General features: G+C 38.7%; 1 protein-coding gene across 3 annotated transcripts; it reads left to right on the forward strand.

Annotated features, from left to right (window-relative positions):
• The first annotated feature begins 1,936 nt into the window (after positions 1-1,936).
• On the forward strand, positions 1,937-24,694 carry LOC131695412 (very-long-chain 3-oxoacyl-CoA reductase-like). 3 transcript variants are annotated; one of them, XM_058983899.1, is made up of 5 exons: positions 1,937-2,166; positions 3,016-3,195; positions 14,978-15,024; positions 23,529-23,604; positions 23,677-24,694. In XM_058983899.1, the coding sequence occupies exons 2-5, from the start codon at positions 3,042-3,044 to the stop codon at positions 24,363-24,365; spliced, it is 966 nt and encodes a 321-aa protein (XP_058839882.1). In that variant the 5' UTR covers positions 1,937-2,166; positions 3,016-3,041; the 3' UTR covers positions 24,366-24,694. The 3 variants fall into 3 exon arrangements, with proteins under 3 accessions (XP_058839882.1, XP_058839883.1, XP_058839881.1); XM_058983900.1 differs by having other exon boundaries at positions 3,035-3,195; XM_058983898.1 differs by having other exon boundaries at positions 1,942-2,166; positions 2,978-3,195.
• Positions 24,695-26,526: the final 1,832 nt, after the last annotated feature.

Here is a 26,526-nt window from a genome sequence, read left to right on the forward strand (position 1 = left end):
CAACCGAAGTGAAGTAGAGGACACTTTAGACTATTAATGCGGATGCTGCAATTTTACTACACATCTTCTGAAAGGTTTTATCAAAACAAAATATTTCGGTATTTCTAATGGAAATACCGAAATAACGGTATGCGTGCATAGATTTTTTTTCAGGTGCCAAAAAAGTCCTTCCACTGCCCCCAAAACTAGGCCGTAATACCTTTACGGTAATAGGAAATTTTTCTTATAGCAAGACGATTAATACTAAAATGGTCGTCATTGCCGTAAGCGTTTAATTTTTTATTTATATTTTTCCGAGCGTACAATTTGAAACGCTCAAAGCGTACATGCATTTATGTGTATCGGAAACAGCGTCATCATAAAATTTTGTTCTCAAAAACTTCTGTCGTTTCATCAAATTCAACCATTTTCTGGATTTGGAAGCTTGTTATTGACATTGCTTGAATTCAAGAGTTTATAGAGTTTTCAATTTCTGTTACTATAATGACTGCAGAAAAGCGGACATATAAATTTCAAAAGTTCGTGATTTTGTTCAAAAATGATTTCTTTCAGAAAAGTTTAAAAAGATGAAATATTGTGATCTAAATTCGCAGTGGCAAGAAAAGGAGTTCTGTTTAAGCTGATGAGAAATAATGAAACCGAAACTTGTTTTGGCTTCGCAAGCATAGTGATATTTACTTTGGTAATCAATCTGACCAGCCCAACCAGCGAATCAAGGCTGTATTGGGGAAAAACATTGAGTTGGAAAAGTTCCGGGAAAATTCATGACACTAGATTGTCCACCAAATTTTTTAAATTTAATGCTAAATCACAGAACTGCTTACCCTACCTTTCTCCTCGTCAAACTCTGTCGCAGAATCGAAATACACTCAGGGTTTTTTTACGCGGGGGATACAGGCCGCGTAAATTCCAAAATCCGCATAAATGAAAGTCCGCGTAAATGAAGACCGCGTAAATTTAAGAATCCGCGTTAATGGAAACCTCGTTAATGGATACCGCGTGAATCTAAAATCGCGTAAATGAAAACCGCGTAAAAAAGCGTAAAAAATACCGCGCAAAAAACCTGAGTGCCCCAAAATGTCCCTAAAAGACGAAGAAACCTCTAAAATCTTCAATTCACCTGTTCGAGTAACGTAATCGGATAAAAAAAAGTCGAAATATATAACACTCAAAAGCGCTATGATTAAAAAGAAATATTTTCTTCGAGTTCAAGTGGGCAAAATTTAAGGGAAATCGAACTACGATACGAAAGAAAAAATACACTCAGGTTTTTTTACGCGGGGGTACAGACCGCGTAAATGAAAACCGCGTAAATTTCAAAATCCGCGTAAATTTCAAAATCCGCGTAAATGAAAACAGCGTAAATTTCAAAATCCGCGTAAAAAACTGAGTGTAATTGTGAGCCAGTGTAATCATGCAGTGATACTTCATTTTCACCTTAACTTTTCTCTTCGGACAAACTTGACACAAAATGAGATGTGAGCCGTGCGTACCATCGTATTTCCATCGTAAACATCGCATTCAACACAACAGCGCGACTGCATGGACATGTGACTGCTCACTCACTCCCGGCGTGATAAATAGGTGAAATAACGGGAGCACATTACACGAGCGCATGCGCTCAATAACCGGCTAGCTTTTCTCTCAATTGAGTACACTAGGCGATATAAGTGTTCGTACAAGAGTGCAGTAGCCCGCACATGACTTGCTTGCAGTTCTTTCATCAAATCCCTTTACGATCCGGAATCGAACCGATTGATGCACACACGTTAATGTAGAATCAATTTTATTTTTTTTTTCATTTCCAACAACCTATTCAATACTGCACACCAGCCATCATTCAGTTTATGTTCCGATGAAAGTAGGGGAAAGATTATGCTTTCGCTTCCAACCCAACACACTGCCACCGTGGCCGGTTTGCGATTTGCATTCGATAAGGCACTCATTTCGTCCGGTTGGTTACTGCATTGTAAGCGAACGTCGCATACCGTTAAACAGCTACAGTCGTGTCGCATCCGTGAACAGAACGAGATATGTAAACGATCGAACCGAAAGAAAGTGACATAACCCCGAAAACCATCGCGCAGCGTGCCGTTCGTTTCGTCTCATCCATTGTTTCCGGATTAGTGTTCGTCAACTCATTCATCTCTTCGTCTTAACACAAAGGTGAGCAGATCGCATTTTCAAGTTTCTTCATTCAAACGAAAATAAGAGTGAAATAGCAATTTTGTTAAATACTCATCGTTTCACCGCATGTGTATATAATCATTGGGGTTGTGTTGGTGATGGCGAGATGCCCCGTTGTGCCGTCAGTTTCTCCTGCGTAACGATAAACACACGTACAGCTGGACTGCATTTTGATTGATTTTTCTTTCCATCCGCGTTTCGTTTTTTACGTTCGTCCACGATAGCACGGTAACTGCTTCCCTTCAGGTTAGGTAAAGCCTCTTTCGGTGACGGTCGAGCCGATCCGTTTTTTAGTTGACCGCCAGCTTTACCAGACGTCAGATCAGGTTCACTTTGACCGCAAACTTTAGGTGCTGTTTTTTGTCATATTTCTCTTAACAGTACGCGTATATAAAGAAGTAAATACATTAAAAACGGGTTCTGCGCAATTATCGCCGATCGTTCGATTGGAAAAGAAAGTTTTTGTGTTGGTTTCACACTGCTTACAGCGACGTCGACGCCGAAGGGAACATTTCAGCGATCGTTTGTTCTATCATCCCCAACCCAACGACGCCAATATTCCAAACGATAGTTCTGTTTAGTTAGCAATCACCGCTTGCAGCTATCGGATCGCGTCGGGTCTCTATCGCGTGTGCGTGTGCGCGATTGATACCTCGCGTGCGTGTGATCATCGATCGGGTGCAAAAGAACAGTAGGCATCGCCTCCGACCCTGCGCGTGTGTTATTCAAGTGACTGTTAATTGTTTTTGTTACGTGCCGTCTTTTTTTCATAAAATTGGCGAACTGCCAGCCCGAATCACCGCTAGAACCAGGGGATATTATTTTCAGTCAAAATTCTACCCATCAGGAGAAAAATGGTTAACGCCTACGATATCTTCGGGGGCGTTTGCGTCTTCGTCGTTTCGGTTCAACTGCTGCGGAAGGTGTTTCCCTGGATATACGAGAACCTGCTCGGGCCGAAAGTGTTCGGCTCGGGGATTAAGCTGAAGGAGATGGGACAGTGGGCACGTGAGTATTGTAGCTTGTAAGAGCTATTTCTTCGGTAGCGATCTGCATTATTGACTAGTTTTGAGGTGGGTTTTTGGGTCTTCAGGCGCGTTATTTTTTTTATTATCAGCGCGGAAGTGCTAAAGAAACAAAAGTTTTATGGAAATTTAACAAGTGACGAATTCTTAAAAAGTTAGAAGCTAATACTTGCACATTTTTAAAGCGTTTCCCAGAAAGTAAAATGCCGAAGCTTTTTTCCTAGAAATACAAAAATTCCCGGAAAACGAAACTCCAACAAGTACAAAAGCTCAGAAAACTTTTCTTCACGATGAACCAGAACCCAGAAAAATGGTTTGCCATAAAGTAGCAAAACTAAAAAAAATATTTTCGCCGAAAATTCAATTTCTTCCAACCAAAATCGTAACAATCGTTTCCTTTAGATTGTTTTCATCCAAATGCTTATTATGATAAAAATGCATATAAAAATTTAAATGAAGCTTAATACACAAATAATTGAAGTGTTATCATTGTGTTTATCAAGCTATTTTTTTATTTCTCGGTGGGGAGCATCGCTTGCCCTCTGTTGGTTGTTATTTCGTTTCCCTCGCTCTTATTTGCATCCATATCCTCGTCGATAGAGCAGCTTTGGTTTTCGCTGTTAGATGTTTAGTGCTTTTTGTGTTTTCGATTAACAGGTATAGCCGTCATCCTTTTTGTTTATACTTCCCTGGGTATGTTAGCTATTGGTTTTTGGGATACCGTGGAATATTGTTTGTCCGGTATTTATTTTTTTGTCAGCTGTCTGTGGTGTATAAACAGATGTTGAAAGCTGTTTGATGGTGCCGGTTTCTGTGGTTGTTTTGGCGCATGACTTACCGCAGTGTACCCTCCGATTACAGAACTGGTACGTCTGCCCAGAGAACATTTTTAGATAATCTACCCTCGATAGTTAAGTAAGAACTACCCGCACTGTCAGACAAGGTTGAGGACACCAGGGAAAAGGTTTCCCTAAGAGTCATAATTCACCATGAATCTTTTGATATAATCCATGCTATCGTGTGGGACAATTTCTGTCAGATCAATTTCCATATATATGGGCATCTTGGCTGTGAAGTTTTCATGTTCGACGTCGTGTTGGATTTTGTTCTTCGCTGTGAAGCTTTCTGCCTCAGCTAAAGAGTTGAACGTTATTAGTACTAATTGTCACGTATGATGTAGTTGTATGTAGGACACTTCCTTCCATTTTCACCATGACCAATTGTTCCACCCCGTGCACTGTAGATCTAAGAAGGGTCTGCGTAAAATCAATCGCGATTGTGTTCTCCCACAATAGGCCAAATTGATGTTGTGATGCACTCAATTCACTTGCAGGGGTAACGGGACTTTGCCGTTTCTATAGCATACAAGTACACGCTATAGCGGAGCGGTTCCAGTTTTTTTGTTTGTTTGCTGCTCACAAGTGATGCGTTTTATGAATTTTTCATCGGTACGAAGTGAGGAAGCAGTCAGTGTGAAGTAATGTATTGCATTGAAACAATTACATAAAGTAGTTGTGTACCATAAAGTGTTACGATCAAAATTTGGCCGACTTAAACTTGAGTAGGAGCAAATCGGAAGACGGAACAGTTAGACATTTTAAAACAAAAGAAAATTTGTCGAAATTCAGTATGAAATATCTAGTTTAGTAGGCTATCTGTACCTGTGGCTTGAAAAGCGGTATCTGCATTGTAACCGGGATCGCCAACCAGGAAATTTCAGCTTCATTGGTTTCATTCAACTCCACGAAATGCATCAAATAAGAACCTCTAATCCTAGTCACTACCTCGAAAGTGAATAAGCATAAGCACTGCTAAACTTGAAAAATACATAGGAAAAAAGTTCAAGAATGTTACTCAAAAGAACAACTCATGTTGAAAAGAAAGAAAAATCTTTCATAAAATGTGTTCATATGAAAACTAATCAGTACTAACAAAGCAACACTACACACTACACTACACAACTTTTTTTAAATTTTTTAACCTGACGAGCCTGTTTGACAGTCTTGGCATCAAATCGTTCGTGACACAAAACATTAAATGGTGGTTGGCTATTTGACATAACAGTCATTTAGTACCATCTGAAATAAGGCATGACAACAGTATTTACTGTGATATGTTTAAGTAAACCGAGCAATCGAGTGGATCGTACCTTTCCGTACGAAATGTTTCAAAATTCAAAAGAAGAGGTAATGTTCCAAAAATCAAATTCAAAAGAAGAATAAATGTTCCAAAAATCCACCAACTTTGTCAAAATGTTCAGTTGTTTCGGTTTTAATACTGATTCAAAGAAAGCTCGAAAGAAGGTATCAACCCCTACGGTTGAGAAACACGGGAAGACGAGAAGATTACAAGTGTGCTTGCATGAGTTATCTGGCATACAGTTTCAAAGAGCTGCTCATGTTTCAAAGAAGGAATCAATTCCTATGTTCGAGTAAATCTGACATATGAGTGGATCACATGTTTGTTCGCAAGAGGCCGTCAGTGATTTTCATCATGATTTTGTCAAGTTCAAAGCAATACGGCTGCTTTTCCTACTTCACAAAAACAAATCTGAGAAATATTTATTTCTGGGTATTTGTTCATTTAACAACAATTGGTACTTTCGAAGTAATGGTTATCTGGAGAATAGATCTTTCTGGTGAAAAACTATCGGTGTTTTAGATTCTGGGTAATGGTTTTCGGAGGAAATTCGTAGATTTTATGGGGACGGGCATAGCGTAGTTGGTAAATCGATTGCCTTGTTCGCAGCTCACCTGGGTTCGATTCTCAACCCCGCACATAGGGTTAGATTTTTCCAAAAGAGATTTCTCTAGCCAGAAAAGAGGCAAATTACCTTAAGGTTAACACTTTTACAATCGAAATAAAAAAAAAAATCATGGATCCGGCACTTATTTGGCAAGATTCTCAGCCAGCATTATAAACTGCTGGAAAGATTTGTTATCAGAAGTCAGAATATGTTGTCTCGATTGGCATGTTCCCCATGTTATATGGAGATTTGTGCCCTGTCATGTTGTCTCATTACGTTTCTGATGGAAAGGGAGGTGAAAGAAAAAAGGTGGAGAAATGGAAAATGACAACACAATACAATCAAAACATAAAGCAATAAACAGCCTGGATTCTTCACTCCTGAAGGAATAAACCCTACTGATAAAGCCTATAGCTCTTTACCGCACTGGGTAGAAACAATAGTATATCCTTGAGTTTTTACTCCCTGTACATAGGTTCATTTATGTATGGAGAACCAAAAATCCATCTTTGCATTACTGCGGGACAGTTACATATCAAATGGTATGAGGTTCCGTTAATCGGATTCACAAAGATCACACGAGTAATACTCAGCAAGCTGAATAGTAGCCATGTGATAATTGAGTTAGCAATGTCCAGTCAGCGCCCAGATTAGAATACTACAAGTGTGCTTAGAAAAATGCAACAAATTCTTTGATATTTTCGGACTCACATCCGGTAGAAAAGTTTCCTTATCTCTATTTGGCATAACGATGAGCACAGATGCCGGTTACTAAGCATTGCGTGTACCCAGTTTCGTGATATATAAAAGATATCCATGACCTCGTGCTGTTTCCAAAATGGATTCGAAAGACGCGTTGTATAAAGCAACTTCAATATCAAGAAAAACTAAACTTGATTGCTTTTACGAAAAAGCAAGGGGGTATATTCTGGAATATGGTTTCCTAACAATTGCTACTTTCTGGAGAATTATAGTTTCTGGGAAATGGTTTTCGGAGGAAAGTCATAAAATAGGAACTTGTATGTCAACATTCTCATCCAGCATAGGAACATATATTAAACTATTAAACTGTTGGAAAGTTATGTCAAGAGGACACATGATTACGGTTTGTAGGGTGCGGTTATAGCGTAATTGGTAAATCAATTACCTTGTACACAGCTCACCTGGGTTCATAAGGTAAGGGATTCTTATAAAAGAGATTTCTATTGTCAGAAAAAAGAGGCGAATGATCATAAAGTTAAAATATCTATAATCAAAATTAAAAAAAATCGAGGCTTGTAAGATTTTTTCTTGATTGAAAACATACAAATGAACCCTAAATTCTCTCTAAGGAGAATAGTTCTGGTAGAAAGCATTTTTTTTCGTTAAGGAGAAAAATGGGTAAAACCATATTTAAATTATTTATGGATTTTGCGTTACGACTTCGTCTCATCAGAATCCGACACTAACTTAGTGCCCAGACTAAGCTAGCACCGGAATGAAACCAGCTTGGTTTCTACCAAAACTTCTCTTCTTAGGGAAACATATTGCATAGTGTGGGGACGGGCATAACGTAGTTGGTAAATCGATTACCTTGTACACAGCTCACCTGGATTCGATTGCCAACCCCGCACATAGGGATAGGAAGTTTTCCAAAAGAGATTTCTCTAACCCGAAAAGAGTCAAATGACCCTAAGGTTTAAACCTCTATAATAAAAAAAATACCATAGTGCTTAATTGCAATGGTTTGCTAAGCGCCAAATCAAGTTTCGACTTCATTTGTTCTCATCAGCTTAAACAGAACATCCTCTCTTGCGGGACATCACGCTTAACTAGGTTTTTGATCAGGAATACGAATCGAGTCTACATCTTCGGAGCTAGCGTCAATCCGGCGCTAGCTTAGTCCTGTCACTAAGTTGCTGTCGAATTCTGATGAGACGAACTCGAAACACAAACTGTATGACTAATTTATAAAAATGAAACCCAGCGTTTATGAAACCTGACTCCATGGCATAGCAAAACAATTACTTTACAACAGACCGGGAGCTACATTTACCTATCCAATATTTTGACTTCGGTTTGAACAATTTATTTCCATTATAATATCATCAATCAAGATTCTTGGTGCGAATTTTTCTAAAAAGAAACTACTGTCTCGAAAAAAATTCGTTCACTAGATCAAGTATAATCGGGACGTTCACCTCTGCAGATCCTGTACATTGCATTTAAATTTTTCCAAATAACTTGATGATCCAAACGTGAAAAAATAACCCAGCTAAAGTGGTTCCGATCTCCAGTTTGCATCGATTGAGAGTATAGAAGAGAGCGAATCCAGTCCGAACGTTCACATAAACATTGTAAGATTATTCAGCTACTTAGCATAAAATGTGCTCAGTCACGACACGTTTCAACCATTTCAAACTCTTTTTCAAGCCGCAACTTTACCCCCATTTAGAACAGTAGTACGATTTTCTGTTTATATTTTAATCGAACGTACCGCTTGTAGTCCAATGTTCGACTGCTTCAAATTTTGGATACTATCAACATTTGTAATTAAATATTTCTTTGAAAAACATCATGATTAAAATAATTTTTGGAATCTTAATCGTGATTATAGTATTCAATTTACAACTATATTGAATTATTTAATGAGTTCAATTCGGCGAAAATTGTTCCGTAAATTAAACTAAAAGTTAAAAATAGACCACATTCGTATGCTAATAATCAACAAAAATGTCCAGAATTCGAATCGAAACGGTAGAATTTTCTTAAGATTAGGTATCTATTGACATCCAGCTAAACCTGTTCCGCACTAATTTACTGTTCGAAAAGAATGCCTGCGCGGGCGTCAGCTAAGGCCTGGTTATGGTGTCATCCGAGGGAAGACACCTCGTGGAATGAAGCATTTAGGTATATCGTTTCGCCTTCAGACTGACTCTGAGTCACAGGGATGCTTTTCGGAAAGTCTTTCGTTATCAACATCACCTAAATCGAGCCCGATTATGACGGCAGAACAGCAACTAACATCTCTTGCTTCAATAACTGCCAATGACTAGTACACCAGCAATGAAAAACCACATAACCTAAATTCTCTTAAGAAGGGAAGTAATTAGTACTGGATCAGAGCGAGATGTTTGGTACGGACAAAATGTAAGTCCTTAGTCAGTCGAATCCCATCCCTGGCCTCGGAGTAGGTTCTGAACCCTAATTACTGCCAAACCAGTACGTTTTGACTAACGAACTACATTAAGACTCGAAGTACCAATTTTTTGTTTACCATTTATCTGTCAGTGGTATTTCAATTGAGCGCGAGACCTGTCAAAAGTATTCAAATCGAACAAAATTTCTTCGAATCCTTCTCAAACGACCAGGAATGCAATCTGTGCTTCGATCAAAAAAAATCTTATTACCATTTGTGATGCCAAAAACTGAAGAAAAATCTGCGGATATCCGTGTGAAATTTCCAAAAAAATCAGTGCAAAATCGGAATATCCTCAAAAATCTGTGAAAATCGGCGAAATTTTCATCAAAATGCCAAAAATCTTTCTTCTGTGAAACATAATCTGTGACCAAAAATTTTAAAATAAGTCTGTGACATTACAGAAAAAACTGTGAATGTAGTTAACAACGTGTAGCCTCAGGCAAAATAAATTGTTAAATTTGTGTCACTGTACGGAACCGGGTTCAGACTGACAACAGCAACCAACCTCCCCGCCACTTCGTCAATTATTTGCGAAACTAGAGCTGGTTTGGCAGAATAATAATCGCATGACCACGGTTATGACATAAGCAGCTGCATATGGGTCTAAAGTTGGTCAAATTGTAATGTGGACCCGTCGAAGTGCGCTGGTGTTTTTCATTTTGATTTTCAATTCGAAAACCTTTCTCGCTTTCGTTCACGCATCGTGAAGACAACACGTTGAACTGGCTGCAGCAGCAATAAGTAAATAGCTTGAGACTCTACCAACACAAACAACGGCGGTTGGTTTGGTTTTGAAGCCTCTGGGGTACATTTTCGGTCGGCGAAAGCCGCTCAAGCATCTTACCACCTACCGAACCAGCCTGCAGGTGAAAACTGGTTTGCACTTGTAGGAGACATACCTTTACATAAGCGCAGTTTTTCGGCATGTTTTGGCGTTGGTTTGTCTTTTATTGTTTTTTTTTATCTCGTAAGAGATGATGATATCTACTCACCAGTAAGTGGATTTTTTTGACCGTAAAACAATTGTAAGATATGGCAGGGGGTAATTTTACCAACTGAAAATAAATTTCAACTAACTTCTTAGTTTTTATAAGAATTAATTTTAGGAGGCTGTGAATTGTTGCGTCTTTCATTACAGCCATGAAGCGGCGGCTTTTCTATATGTATATTTTCAGTGGAATGAACATTCCTCTATTATGTTAGTGAATTATTCATAAAAGTGTCCCTATGTTATGTGCAACATGCGAACAAAAAACGCATTGTTATGCATGAGTAGGTTTGCGGGGCCACTTTTTCCAATTCATTTGAAACTATTTGAGTCCCGCGTCACGCAAAACTGACTGTGCTGATGAAGGGAGCATATCCAATTCGAATACGACGCACGCAATTTTATCATTGTACGAAGAGATTCTGTTCCAGAATTTCTCAATATCTGGGTAAGTCTAACTAAATAATTTATAAATTATGTCATGCAAAAATTGTTTGCGTGAAAAATTTCAATAAGCTTGGAAGTGAATGAATGAGTGCTTGTTTCAATAAATTCGCGCAGGTCACTGAATTATTATAGATTTCATACCAGTGGAACAAATATATTCGAAGCCTAAGAATTGCTTCCAAGGTTGTGTGATAGAGAAATGCTATTACAATAAGACATTTATCTTTTCATTTTTTTCGGCAGTATTGTTAGATTTTTTAATCATATGATGAAGACTAAGATGACTGTAGTTTGCCTTTGTGTATTGTAAAACTATAAAATATTTGAATGAAATTAGTTATGGAATTTGCATTTCGACCTTGTCTCATCAGAATTTGGCACTAACTTAGTGCCAGGACTAAGCTAGCGTCGGATTGACGCTAGCTCTAAAAATGGAGGCACCATTTTTGTTCCTGAGCAAATCCCTTGTCAAGCATAATGTCGTGCAAGAAAAGGAGTTCATTTTAAACCCATGAGAACTGTTGAAATCGAAACATTGGTTTGGCTAAGCAACTCAATGCAATATACACTTTACTACATTTTTCCCCACAGGAGAAAAATTTGGGTGGAAACCAATGTGTCTGCACTAAGTAGAAAATTTGGTGTATTAGTTATGGAATTTGTGTTTCAACTTTGTCTCATCAGAATCCAACACTAACTTAGTGCTCCCTAGCACACCTCCTCTGGCTACATGCCAGTTTGTACATCAGAAGCTAAAATTATTCAATTTTAGCCGTTCCCACAAAATATTTATATTTGTATTTGTATAAGTCAATTTTATTTATTGTGAAACTCACGACTTAAGGCAACACTTCGTACACAAGGGGTAAATTCAACTATTTCGGAGATAGTTGAAACATTAGATGCAGGATGAACTTATATTTGGTTGCCGGGTACCGTTCACTTTTTAGAGAGTCGAGAATAAGGAGTACGTGAGAATGAGTACCTAACGTGCCCCCGCCGCACTCCTTTGGTGTCTTCGTTTTCATCACGATAATCTGTAGTAGTCGCCATTTTTATCACTAAGATATTCACGATATAAAAATCCGATAATTACTCAATCATATTCATCGGTTTGATTGTTAAAAGATATGGCTGATCACACTTACAGTCAACGTGAAATCAACCTATGAATTTAACCTATTTATTTATTTAGTTCGTCAAACATATGTAGGACCACAAAAAATATTTTTCATTGTTTACATACGTGCTATTCTTCATCTCCACGGTTTAAAGATAATTTTAATTCATTTCTGGACATAGTAAGGTCTTATTTTTCATAATTTTAATTATTAGAACATCCGTCGATTAACCGGGTCTTAAATCTGCTTAAATAACGGCATAAAATTTTGCTTGTGAAATAAATGACGTAGATTGTACGCGTTGAGAAATAATATCATTATGGGCGAATGACCATCTGGTTAAAGCCCCTAATAAAGAAAATTACAAAAAATATTATTAATACAAATCATTGCCATTTCGCGGCGTTCTTCAAGGTTTTGTATGTTAATTGGCATGCAACATGCCTCATATGATGGAACAGGGAATGCGGTCCAGGTAAGCTTACGTAGCGCATTTTTTATTCAGTTCATTTTGGATATCTTAAAACTAGAAGGTTACAATGTGAAAATTTTTTTATAAAAGAGGAAAATTTTTACAACTATTTTAAAACTAGTGGGATACAATAGTTTGTTTGAATTATTTTGCAACTATCTTAAAACTAGGAATCCAGTTTAATATACAAAAGAGGGAACATAAGTTTTAATATGCGGAGGGGAACAAGTTTTTATAAGAAATTTAACAACAATCTTAAAACTAGGAAAACAATTCGATATACAAGGTGGGAAATTTTAGTTTTTTTTATGGCAAAAAACATAACTGGTATGTCGCGAAGGGACTTGGACTGGTAATTACAATCTAATAATATGCACCGTAATAAAAAAAAATCACCAATCAGATCGCAAGAGTGCTTCGAGTGTCATTTTTTACTTTAGATTCCTCGGGCGCTGTTTATACGCGGGGCATGGTAATTGGACATGTGAACTCTCCCCGCAATAGGCACACTTTTCAGGATTGCCAAAGTCATCCTTATGATTCTCTGCATAATTGTCACATCGAGCCTTATCGCTACAGCCAATGCCGTGCTTCCGCAGATTTACGCCTGACAAACTCGATTCGGTAATCACGTCGTCGATCTCAACTTTGTAGGCGGGTATGTAGACGCGATAGTCGTTTGTAAAATACTTGTCGTCAGTACTGTAATTTACTTGCTTTAGATAGGATATCACAAACTATCAAAGAAGTCCAAAGTAAACACCAAACAGAAAGGAGCAAAAGTGAGATTCCACCAAGGGCGTCAGAAAATCTGCCTACGGCAATGTTTTACTGCCTAATCTCCCCTTGACTACGCGCAGGTTATATTTACAGTCTACTCCACTTTGATAGTGTCCGCAAAACGGGATACACACGCCGGTCGAACGTGTCAAACGTCGTCGGCTTATTGAATATATTCAAATAATCAATTATTATTCCAAGTTTCGGCATACGAAAATTGAAGTAAGCCGGTCTAAACTATTCATGTATAAAAGGTGCCATTCAGTAGTAGTGTGGATGGGTAGACCAGTGAGGACGGTGAACATATGGACAATAGACTAATTCAATGATAATTGGACCTCTCCAATTGCGCATCTTTAAATCATGGAAACGAATTTCATTTCGCATCAAAATATACAAGATCAATTTTTTTTGTAAAGTTTTGTTATTGGAGAATTTAGAACCTTTCTAAAATTAGCCGAGCTCTAAAACTAAACTACGCCACTGGCCTGCCAATAACCTATAAACTATCGGATACACGACCGAAAAATGCTAAGCCCAAATTAATGCTCGACGCAGTATGCCCCGACTAAGCTGTCAACAAAAGTTGAACGCCAGCACGGAGTCACGTAACCATTAGGTCGCATAGTTTCGTAATTTTGGCACGGTACGAACGACGGTGAGACCTGTTTCGTTCGTTAGGGAAATGGAATTTAAATATTTTGCCACTCGCACTTTCGGTGGTAGTTGGTCGCGTTCCAGTTCTTCAGTAACAAGCCCGAATTTTGATGAAGTCCAAAGGGTAAGAACGAGAATAGCAGCCCGTCATGGTTTCGTAACCGATCCAACGCTTAAAGGAAACGTTAAAATAATTGCAAGCAGTTTCTATAAAAACGTCCACACACACAATGAATATGGTTCAATCAAACCAGTCTGCTATTTAAATGTACTGCCTTCATTGATAATGTAAAGCAAATCCGTCATAATGCAGAATAATGCTGAATATGAAAAATATTATTCATACGAAACGGCAACGTGCTTCCCCGTAGACAAAAAACCGTTGTATCGTGTAATTTGTATAATTTATACGGAAATCCTTTAATTAGTATCCAGCAATTTCAATTACCCATATTCAAGGTCTTTGCCAAGGCGTCTTCCAAAAAATACGTTCAAAGTATTTTGCGCCTGGCTACCTCCCTTGACAACCACTTGACACCTATAGGCAATTTTTATCCAACCGGCTCCATCTTAATAATTGGATGACTATACTATACTACGGCGTTAAGTAATACTAATTTTCCCACTACTAGTTCTACAAGGGGATCGAGTGACGCGCAAAAACAACACGCCTGCTCTGATTACTACTTCCGCGACTACGTACATTGTATCCGAGTGTGCGTGTGTGTGGGTGTGGATAATTCTACCGAGGAAAACTCGAAACTTGCAATCAATATAATCTTCGATGTGTCGATCATCTGTCGTTAAAGTTCTAAAAGCTTAGACAGGGTCCGGTTCAAGGGCACCCCGAACGTAATGATGATCAAGTTAACCTGTAGGTACTTACAGCCGATTACCAACAGGGGACGACGGACACCTATTAGAGTTCAGGTGCATCACTAGCTAATAATGTGATAGTAGGTAAATGGATAATGCAGTTATAAGCGCATCGTGATCGATCAAAAATTGACATTTTTTTACGATTGTCGCGCAAATTGAATCTCGGTATTTTTACGATCCCCGTTGATTGGGTTAGTCTTTAGAAATTATTAACTCTATTGTGTGAGAATTACATCAACGGCTCTGTCCACATCTGCAGTCTGACAACTGATACTTCGAGCAGGAAGCACGAATACAAAACACCACTTTGATGCAAATAAAGCTAACCAGCAAGTAACTTTGCGCACCTTCCTGCAGCTCAAGGCAATTCTCCCGCGTAACCGCATCGTAATTAACCGTTTGATCGATAATGCAGATCCCATCCTAGCAAGCGACATTCGTTCCTCTTTTTTTTCTTCTGATTAATCACGTTTCCTATGTTTGTATACTTGCAGTGGTCACCGGAGCAACGGATGGAATTGGCAAAGCCTACGCTAAAGCTGTAAGTATCTTCTGATTCGGCATCGCCGGGTGTCTGAAATGTAAATAGGTTCCGTTCCACCAGTCAAAACGTTTTGAACTTTCATCGTCGTCGGACGGTTGGTATTTGCTTACTTTTTCCCTTCCGCACATATTTACTCACAGTTACTGCGTAATATCGACTTACTGATTTCTGCCACTTAGCACGGGTGCATGTGGTTTCCAATTTGCATACTTACCCGTGCGCCCCCCGACCGGTTGCCGTCGGTAGACTAGAGAGGGCTTTTGTGCAAACTACCACTGGGGTTTGGTCGTAAATTGTGCGTGTTCGCACGGTGAATACCGGAACCGTCGTAGTGCAAGCTTTATGAAGTTCAATGTCGGTAATAGAGTTTTTACTGCGATCGTTTTGCTAGCTCATAATGATCTGTCGATAGAAGGTGCAGGTATTTTCGCATGGTCGCCTTAGCAACGAGAAGGTTTTTTTTCCGGAATCCGGGTTTACCCTACGAACCTTTCCTTAAATTATGACTGAATGACGTACAATTTTCTCAACATTCCCTGTTTACTTTGTTCTACCTTACATTTTTTTGTTCGAAGGTAAAACTATGTTAAGTGATTACTGGTCCTTCCGTTCAGCTTTTTGATAGTTTGTTGCGATGAGTCGATTAATATTCTTGTATAATTTTCAACGGTTACTGATCGTTCCTAATTTTTTTTGGTTCGTTGGATACAATGAGTCGAATAATATTCCTCAATCATTTTCGATGGTTTGCATAATGGATTGTCCCGCTATCACGGGTGTTTGTACAGAGGGAATGACAGGACACTTTCGTCTTTTTGTAGCTATACTGCGTATTCCTATCCAGTGGGTCCAGGTTAATTAAAACCGGTTAACAGCACTTCGACAGGACAAACGTCAGTCACTAGAACCTTGGATAACAAAAATAACATCGGCATTTGTCGCTTTAGATACACGACAGTGAATGCATTGTGTAAGATCTTTTGGCAAGATATTCATATTTTAAAAACTAAATTTTAACAAATTTAGAGCTGGCTATTTGGAAAACGGTACATGAAAAAAAAAATCCGTTCATAAATTCATGAAATGAATGAAGTTCATGCCCTTGGGTACAAAATTGACTCCGTTGGCTTTGAATAGTGGCACGAAACTAGAACCGGCCAGAAGATCGTAGGGCCCTCCTGTTGCTACAACAGAGGAAGCAGACGCTTCTGTAGAGACACCTTGAGGTAGATCTCCCCGTGTACATTCCCAGTAGTCACGAACGGTGCACTCCGTTTAGCCACATGAACAGATCGCTTGCCAAACCATCTATTTATTAGCATACTTTGAAAGTTTCTGCATCCTCCGGAACATCAAACTTGTGCTGGGCGGTAAAGAACCCTAGCGCTGGAAGCTGCCGGAAGTCCGCCTTTACGTAAGTCTCATCATCCACGATGAGACAATGAGGCTTCGTCAGCGTCTGGGTGTACAGTTTTCGGGCCCGTGGCATTCCCACCATATTTTGCCGTTCGTCACGATTTGGAGCCTTCAGCACTTTTTACGTATGCAGTCCTTCCCTGTCCTTGGCTCTGTGACCGAACATCTTAAACAGATTCAACAGATTTTTGGCCGCATCCCTGACCGAAGCATTGGGATTCCGCTTAAATGCTTTCACTACACGCTTGTGATTCTGATCTCTAATAGAGCATCCATTCTGACCGGATTTATCCTTTCGTTCGATGCCCAGAGTTTGGTAGTAACATTTAGTCAAACGGCTCACCATTGACTACACTACTCAGAGTTTTTTTTTCGATGTCCCGAGGATTTTCCAGATGCTTGCACAAAATCAATTCGCGATGCTGATTTTCGGGTGAGGCCTTTTTTCCAAAATATAGTGACTACTTCAACCCAAATGTTTAAGAGAAAAGACCCAATGGGTTGGTTTCTGCAGCGTTTTTTCAGTGATGCAAGTGAATGTCAGACACCTTTTACGCTCATGATTTCACGATTTTCGTAATTCATATTCACGTTATCGTGATATTTTATTCACAAGTTTCGTTTCGGATTTTTCGAGCAGAGTGTGATTTATGTTCACGATTTCAGGATCTTAGTCACGACGTTAATAATTTTTATTCACGTTATCGTGACATTTTAGTCACAAGGAGGCTTATATGACTTATGTTCATGATTACAGGATCTTAGTCGCGATTTTTGATATGTTAGTCACGAGTGGCGTGAATTATGTTCATGATTTCAGGATCCTACTCACGCTCTTTGTAGTTTATTTCCACGTTATCGTGGTATTTTATTCTCGAGCTTTCGTTCGAATTTGACGCGTGGAGCAATTTTACTCTTGTTCATGATATCAGCAGTTTTATCTTGATTTTCGCAATTTCGCTATCGGATTTTTTACTCGGAGTAACGTGACAATATGACCTGGATTATTAAAGTGTGACTGATTTGCTGTATCTTGCTTTGTGAATTATATCACGAACACGATTTAGTGTGCCAACAAATAGATATAAGTGTAGTCCAGGATATGCTGAACAACTTTGCACTAACTAACTAACAGCATCGAAATGAGCATCCCATCAATCATAGTGCCTATTAAACTGAAACATAATCAATGCAATCCTCTGACATATCAACTCGACATCAATTGATTCAGTCTGTAACGTAACTTCTATTGATAAAAGTCAAGGCAAAGGGATACAGTATGTTTTATTTCATCGTTACTATTATGCGTAGGACATTGTGTAATTGTTTTGAAATAATTCATCTGAACATTCCAACTCGATAACATTTCAGTTCGAAATTCTATATATTAAAGTCCCCCCCCCCCCTCACTACGCCCCATTGCTCAACTACCTACGCTCATGAAATTGAGCTAAGGCTTTTGAATAATTCATCCAAACATATCAATGTGGTAAAACTAAAATATATATTTTGGAATGCTATATGAAATACCATTGGTACACCGGCAGTGTTGGCAATAAAAATGATTTTTGGCATTTAATTCAATGTATCGAACTTTGAACAGCTATAACATGGCTTAGAGACATTCTAACACCATACATCCTTCGGCAAAGTTGTTCAGCATATCCTGGACTACACTTCAATCTGTTTGTTTGCATACTAAAGGAAGAATTGTAGTCTGTAGAATTAAAAATGCAAAAATGTATGTTTTCCCATACTAATCTCCATACAAATTTCAAACACAATGCGCTACACCGGGTCAACACCAATCGACCCCAAATTTTGCACAGATGATTGGGACCCCAAAAGGAACCAAAAAAGTGCTGTGCTGAAAAAACGATCATTTTGCCCCACCCTAATGTATATGTACTCAGTGCAGTTTTCGTTTTCTGTTCGGACATCACACTGAACTATATCAAAGAATAACGATGTTCGAGGTCCTAATAGTTTTCTAGTATTGGCTGCTCGCGGCTATTACTACTCGCTAGCAGCTGGACATAACTATATAAAAAAAGCAACTGAACATAACTTCATGGAAAGGTCCAAATTTTGTGAAATAGTTCCCGTGAAAAATTCATGACCACATACAGAGTTGAAATTGAAAACAACTAGAGATATCTAGATATCGTTAATAAAGATCGTTAATCATGTACTGAGAATCATGAACTAGTTCACGAAACCATGAATTTTATGATTTTATCAACTATTTCACGAGTACGAATGATCAGTCGTAACTATTATGATAGAAATCATGAACCAGTTCACAAATTGTAAGTAGCGATTTCCCACTACTTGTGTTCTTGATTGCCTGTCGGACCCTGTTTGTCAGGGCGGCCTAGCTGCTTCTACCAAAACTTTCGGATTATCGTATACACACCAAAAACTAAGAAAATATATTTAAATAAAAATTATAAAGTCACGCTGCTGCTGCTACGATTGTGGCAGGAAAGGCGGAAGGTCTCTTCCGACCGGCCGGGATTGCAACGGTCGCGTTCTCCGAAAATGCTACGTGGGCTTCTCCGGCAGCGATCCCTAACTTTTAGCTAGAGAGGTGAACTTGTCTCATTTGTTGGAACGTCCCTAGCGACATTGGTGACGAATCACCGGATTTAGCAGCACACAACGTCGTTCTCGCCTCACGGCCCAAAAATCTCACTGACTATCCTCGATGACCTCCTTCCGCATGCTGTAAAAAACCATCCCGCCTTCCATCACCGTGTCAGCCTTCGCTTGTTGAGTAGCAAATTCAGCACACGTTTTTGGCAGCAGGAGCAGAAATGTGACCTAACTAAACTGCCGTTCTACGCATAATTGTCCCATGTATATAGGGAATCCCATAGAACATGGGACAATTAAGCTTATAACGGCAGTAAACCCTACCATTAATTCACAAACAATTCAAATCACCTATTTATAGCTGTACGCTGCTCACCTGGGTTCGATTCCCAACCCCGCACATAGGGTTACAGATTTTTCCAAAAAAGATATTTCTGTGACACGAAAAGAGGCGAATGACCCTAAGGTTAAAATGTATAATCAAAATAAAAAAAAATCAATCTAAACCTGCCAACCAAAATACAAGCAAAAATTTTCGAAAATTATGAGCGATCAAGGAACAGTGGTGAGCATTATGTTGCGCAAACAAATACACTCTACGGAGTGTTCCCTCAAAAAGAATATCATTCATGAATCTCCTCAATCATCTTGAATTAGTTCATGATTTCTATTATGTTAGTCACAATTCAATATCTGTGCTCGCGAAATAATTCACAAAATCATATATTCATGTATACATGAACTGATTCATGATTCCTAGCGAACTAGTCACGACTCATCATTCCTGCTAGTGAAATAGTTCACAAGATTGTGAAATATTATTCGTCGAAATATGAATAGGTTCATGATTCCTAGTATAACAGTCCCATCTGAACATGCGTGGTCGTGACATATCTCACAAAATCATGCAATATGTTTCATGTGTATGTGTATCGTATCTGATCGGTTGTTGTTTTCTGCCCAACGCTGTGAATTTTGATCAATTTCTCAAGTTAATTTGTATCTTACTGATTGCTGTACTGTTTAAATCGTTCTCTAAATCGAGTAGCTAATGGTTGAAGTGGAATTTCGTGAATCAGTGGATGGAATTCAGTAATTCCATTGTGTGATTATATCTACACAGAGCTTGACGACGAAGTGGTATTGTTTACTTCTGTTGCTATTTTCTGAGCTGGAGACTGCCTACTAGAAAATGATTTGCAACAAATGTTTTACCAAAATAGAATACGATGAAAAAACGATCGCTTGTAAAGGATTTTGCGCAGAAGGATGCGATATTTACCACTTAAAATGTGCCGATCTCGCAGTTTCTGAGGAAATATATAGTAGCAGTAATAGCATCTGGTGGCTTTGCATGGCATGCGGAAAGATGATGTGTGATATTCGTGACATGGAAGTGTTCCGGGACAAGCGAAAATTGCTTGATATTGCAGCTTTTTCCTCTAAGTCTTCCGTTGTCGCTATAGTCGAGCAGAGTCCGAAGGCTGAAAAACTTGAAGTGAATTTGCACAAAGAAATCTCTGAACTAAAACATCAGATGAATAGCATTAACCCATTATATCCTAGCGTATGAAATTTCATACGCAGAACTATCCATCGTTTAACGCGTATTTACTGCAGAATTTTGGCATCTAACTACTTTATTATTGCACTAATGGGATCATTGCACCTCATATTTCATTGCGAAAAAAGACAACTGCCATTTTTTATAATTTTGTTTACATTTTTGAAACGTGTATAGTTGGGGCAAATGGCGGCTGAAAAGTAAGCAATACATTTAATTGAATTTTATTGTTGGAATTCCTGCTAATAATTCCAATATGTGACAAAACGCCCCTACAGATGTAAAAGAAGTGTTTTCTATCAGAAAATCCGAAGAAATATGTCAAACAACTTAAAATTTGTTGTTTTTATTTAAGCGCACGAAATTTTTTGCACGAGAAATTTTCATTCTCAAAATCATTTTAAGCGGTGATTTTATTTTTCCCATAATCTTTGATACATTTTTTGGTGGAATTGAAGATATCACTGCTTTTGGCTCACTTTTTGAAACCCCTGGGTTATAATGGGTTAAGGAAACTTTAGCAGAGCTAACAGACTCGAATTGCAATATCCCAGCCTCTACATCAATTGTTAATTCGACTATCTCATCACCATTATCTTCGACAAAGCTTCGGTATGGTTCGAAAACAGATACAGCTTCGAGTAAGACAATGAGAACGCCTTCTGAGAGATGCTGGATCTTTCTTACCAGAATAAAAAATACTGTCAGTGAACGAGAAATTGCCGAGATGGTTGCTGTTTCAACGGGGAGTGCTATAGAGACAGTCGTGGTGAATAAACTAGTACCGCAGTGGAAGAACGTGTTGACGATGCCTTTCGTTTCGTTTAAAGTTGGCATTGATGCCAATTTGACGGAGATTGCGTTAAACCCGTCAACATGGTCAAAAGGAGTTTGTTTTCGGGAATTTGTAAATCGAACGACTGTCTGGGAACCTGCTGGATAAAATATGTAACTAATTCATAAATGTTTGGTTTGTGCAAAATAATTCTATCCGTTTTTTTAAAGATATAATGATTGTATGTATAAGTAATTAGTATTTAAGTTCAAGTCTGTACGAGCTTGCTCGAAGGCGATAAATAAATAAATAAAAATATGTTTTCGTGAACTGGTTCATGATTCTTAGTATAATGGTCACGACTGACCATGTTCATGCTCGTGTATTTTGTAACCCGTCCCTTATATTGTGAATTATTTCGCGAGCACAGATATTGAATTGTGACTAATAGAATAGAAATCATGAACTAATTCAAGATGATTGAGAAGATTCATGAATAATATTCCTAATTTCGTGAAATAGTTCACGAGCAAATGTATTGATTTCATTTTCAGCTTTGATCACCGTTTTATTCTGTTTACATGTTTAAGTTGTTGTTCGGTGAAAAATTACAATGAAACGGGACTGTCCATATAACACTCTTTCCATTTACCAACTTTACTTACATTATTTCCAATCTGCTCACATCTGCTTTCCTATCAGACTTGTCATCAACTGAGCCATTTAGCTCCCAGATTTTCTAACTTAACTTCAAATTTGGGGAATTCGTTTGGGTTTTTCCTACTTAGCTCATGGTGTACGTTCGCTATGTAACTCCTTAGGTCAGATACCGTTTTTTTAAGTTTTGGGGTACTTCAATTACCTTCAGCTTGAGATACAAATTTACGCCTATCGTTATATTTTTATAACCCAAAAAATCGCTCGCTCATCACAGTTCACTTTCATAAAAACTTTGAATTTATTTTCGTCGATTATTAAAACATTATGGTTTTAAAATATTCGGTTTTCCCTACTTCTCTATCAATGTTATTTATTCAAAAATCTCTTGCGTTGGAATCCACTATTCACATAAGTGGTAGAAGACAATTATCAGTTATAGCTCGCTTGAAAATTCCTTTCGTAGTATTGATTGACACCATCAGTGAGATATTGAATGTATGGTTCAAATGTGGGGCGCGGAGACTACATGATCGTGTGGAAGCGAGCGTTTGTATGTTCAAGTTTGAGACGGCGTTTATAAATTGATAAGATATAAAGCGTTCTCCTTCCCGTTAGCGTGATCGCAATGGGTTCGAGTGTTTCTATGTTACCGTGCGTGAAATATCATTGCTATACCCGCAGTGTTGGACAAAAAAAAGATTTTTGGCATTTAATTCGATCTATCGAACTTTGAACAGCTCTAATTTGTTTTAGAGACACTCTAACACCATAAAACCTTCAGCAAAGTTGTTCAGCATATCCTGGACTAAACTTCTATCTATTTGTTGACATACTGCAGGAAGAATTGTAGTCTGTAGAATTGAAAATGCAAAAAAGTAGGTTTTCTCATGCTAATTTCCATACAAATTTCAAACGCAATGCACTACGCCGGGTCAAAACCAATTGACCTCAAATCTTGCACAGTTATTTGGGACCCCAAATGGAACCAAAAAGTGCTGTGCTCGGTTGAAGTGGTTAGGATTACGTTTTTCTACATAATAATGCCCCACCCTAACCTCTTGTTAATACATTATATCACAGAATTCGGTATGTTGCCAAATGGCAACAGTATGCATTTAAGGGTTAAACCGAACCATGACCCTGAATATCGCGTTTAAGCAGCAAAATGACACCCTCCTGTACTGTCCATGATCGTAAATCAGTCCTATTGTTCTATGGGATTTCCCATCTACACGGGACGGATTATAGGCAGTGTATGTCTATCCGATTTATGACCACATACGAACAAGCAAAAAAGCCAGCCCATTAGTCGGTGAAAGTTTAGTAACGGAAAAAGCGAAATGCACTATGCAACGACGGTCTCTACACTTGCCTTTAGATTGCAAAAAAACAGCTACCCTTAATTACACAGCAACAGCAACCGCATTATGTTCGTTTTCTCTAATAACCTATTTCTTTTCCATGTAAAATCACTCCCACCATCCAACGCAGCTAGCCAAGAAGGGCCTGAACGTGGTACTAGTCAGTCGGACACTTTCCAAGCTGGAGGATGTCGCGAACGAAATTGGTAAGTTCCACCCGCAGTACCCCCGAAAAAAATTTAAATTTTAACAACAGTTCTTTTCTTCCTAACTCACAGAAACCGAATCGAAGGTCCACACCAAAATTATCGCAGTGGACTTCAGTACCGGACCGGAGATCTACGAAACGATCGAGTCCCAAACGGCCGACCTGGAGATCGGCGTACTGGTTAACAACGTCGGTATCAGCTACAGCCACCCGGAGTACTATCTCAGCCTGCCGGATTCGGCGAAGTTTGTCAACGGTTTAATCGCATGCAACATTTTCTCCGTCACGCACATGTGCAAAATCTTTCTGCCCGGTATGGTGGAACGCCGAAAGGGTGTAGTGATCAACATATCGTCCATGTCGGCCGTTATTCCCGCACCGATGCTCACCGTGTACGCAGCCACAAAAGCGTTCGTCGACAAATTCAGTGACGATCTGGCAACGGAATATGCCAAACACGGTGTAGTGGTACAGTCCGTACTGCCCGGCCCGGTAGCTACTAACATGTCTAAAGTTCGCCGAGCCACCTGGATGGTGTGCTCACCAAAAACGTTCGCCTCCAGTGCCCTCAGTACACTGGGAATCGCTCGGCACACCACCGGGTACTATCCGCACTCGTTGCTCCAGCTCAGTATCGATATGATTGGACTGGTTTCGCCGACCCTCTCGCGGAATATCACCCTTAAGACGATGGAAAACATTCGTGGTCGGGCAGTGAAACGGGCAGCAGCTACCAGCCAGCAGGAACCTAGCAAGTAGAAAAAATGTCCGAGATTGCCAGACTTTTCCCAGTCCCGTTAAGACCATTACAATTTCGTAACAACTACAATCAATGAATCCTGCTGCATAATTTATCTGAGCAATATGAGGCCGATCGAGGCGGGAAGTGAGCGGATGTGTGAATTGCCACTTTCTAAGTTTTTGTTTCGCCGAATTCCAGTTATGTCGTTCTTTCTATAGACTGCTAATTACCATAACAAAAATGGCATTTGTTACAACGTAGAAAATAATAATGAGGAATATTAATTGTTACAACCTATGTAGGGAAAATACAGTGGATAAATTCTTTTAAGGTTAAGATTACACGAGAGGATGAAATGTTGAATAACTATAATACGAAACATACCGAATGCGCCTTCTCTAGGTTTGAAAAGCCGTTGCAAAAGAACTCTTTTTACCTGCAAAATAAACACAAAGAAATAAAATATAATTGCAGAAGCGATGAGATAATGAGGTGTTTTATAAAATGAACAAAAAATGTATTGTTTATTCGACTTAACCCTTAAATGCATGAAACTCATTTCTTTTTTTGGTACTGATTTTTCGGTATGGATGCAATGTTCACCTCTTGTTGAGGCTTTATATCACAGAATTGGGTATGTTGCCAAATGCATTTAAGGGTTAAACTTTTTTTTACGTTTGTTTCGGAAAGAGGTCATTGTTCTATGAACTTAGGATCAAGTAGATAAAGTGGCAGATAAAAAGCGCCTACCATTCAGATTTATTAATTTAACAAATATAACAGAGTCGAATGTTGATTATGATTGTGGATCAGATTCACTCTAGCATCGGTCGAAACTTATATGAATTTTATAAACATCAGAGCGCACCTAGATTGGTTTGAATCTAAAAACGACATCAGCATAGCTCTTAAAGAATAAAATTAATACAATGACTAAATGAATATGCTGAAAACGAGCTCGACACCCTGTATGGACTAGCTCTCACAACTCCAAAGTCTGTTCGCTAGACGTTATTCGATCAAAACAAGTTAGAATTAGATAAGAAAACACTTTCCCACTGTGTCGTTGAAGTTCCACGATCACCCCTGAGTGTAGGCAGCACTAGGGGGTAATAGACAAAACGATAAATTCAGTACACCTGGTTCGAATCTGTACTATAAGTACTATACTGAATTAACGTTTATGTCCTTTATTGTTTATGCCCCACGCTTCATAAACCACGTAGAGCAACAATTTTAAATTTTCAGTGGAATTTACTCAATACTTTGCTTCCAGACCAATGCTTTTCGAGCATGGAGTCATTCGCGCACAGTTTGAGGTCAGCGCAACGCTCTCTGTAAAGAGATGACCGGATCATGCTCAGGTAGAAATAGACTTTACCAAGTATTAGTGTACGCTGTAAAATAGCATATTATTTGCATTTCAGATGCTTCTTGCGGTATCTTATCATCATCTTGTGATCTTGGCAGTAATCAGCACTTTAAATGACGATGAAGTAATGGTCTGCGGGCAAGGTATTAATGATACCAGGTATATACTGAATGGCAGCTAGTTCCGCGACGTGAATTGTAGCAGGATCACTGACTTTGAATGGGACAGCAAAATTTTCGTTGAAGATTCGGAAGCCTGTGGACCCGTCGAGAATTGGGTCATCAAATGAAGAATAAAATTAGCCCTTTATTTCATGAACCGATAGAGCTCATCTCTCTAAATGTAACAATATATTCAGCCTTTAAAACTTCAGAATCATTTTTAATTATTTTCTAAAAAAATGTAAACACATCATGAATCAATGTATTCCGGGCATTGGTAGAATATTACTGATTGATTTTCATGAAGATTTTTCCAACGGTGCACAGAGGAGTAATTGGGGTCGAATCCTGGCCAAAATTATTTGCTGCTGCAATTGTTGTTATTATGCCTTAATATGAACTAAAAATAGACAATTACTAATTTTTGGAACAATTTGGCATCTACCCAGCTACCAGTGCAGAGGCCAATTTTCTGTATGCTTTCAAATACTGGTACCGGTGTACCTCAAATTAGTCAAAATTTCAATATTTTCAAATCGCTTGGGATTGGTGGATCGGACAAGATCGGAAGAGTTCGAATATTTTTTGTATAGCTGAAATCTTGTATTGTAATACTGCTTCAGCAACTTTGCCAGATCTAGCCGT

This window comes from Topomyia yanbarensis, unplaced genomic scaffold (assembly GCF_030247195.1).
Source record: "Topomyia yanbarensis strain Yona2022 unplaced genomic scaffold, ASM3024719v1 HiC_scaffold_4, whole genome shotgun sequence".
In the NCBI taxonomy this organism is placed as follows: domain Eukaryota; kingdom Metazoa; phylum Arthropoda; class Insecta; order Diptera; family Culicidae; genus Topomyia; species Topomyia yanbarensis.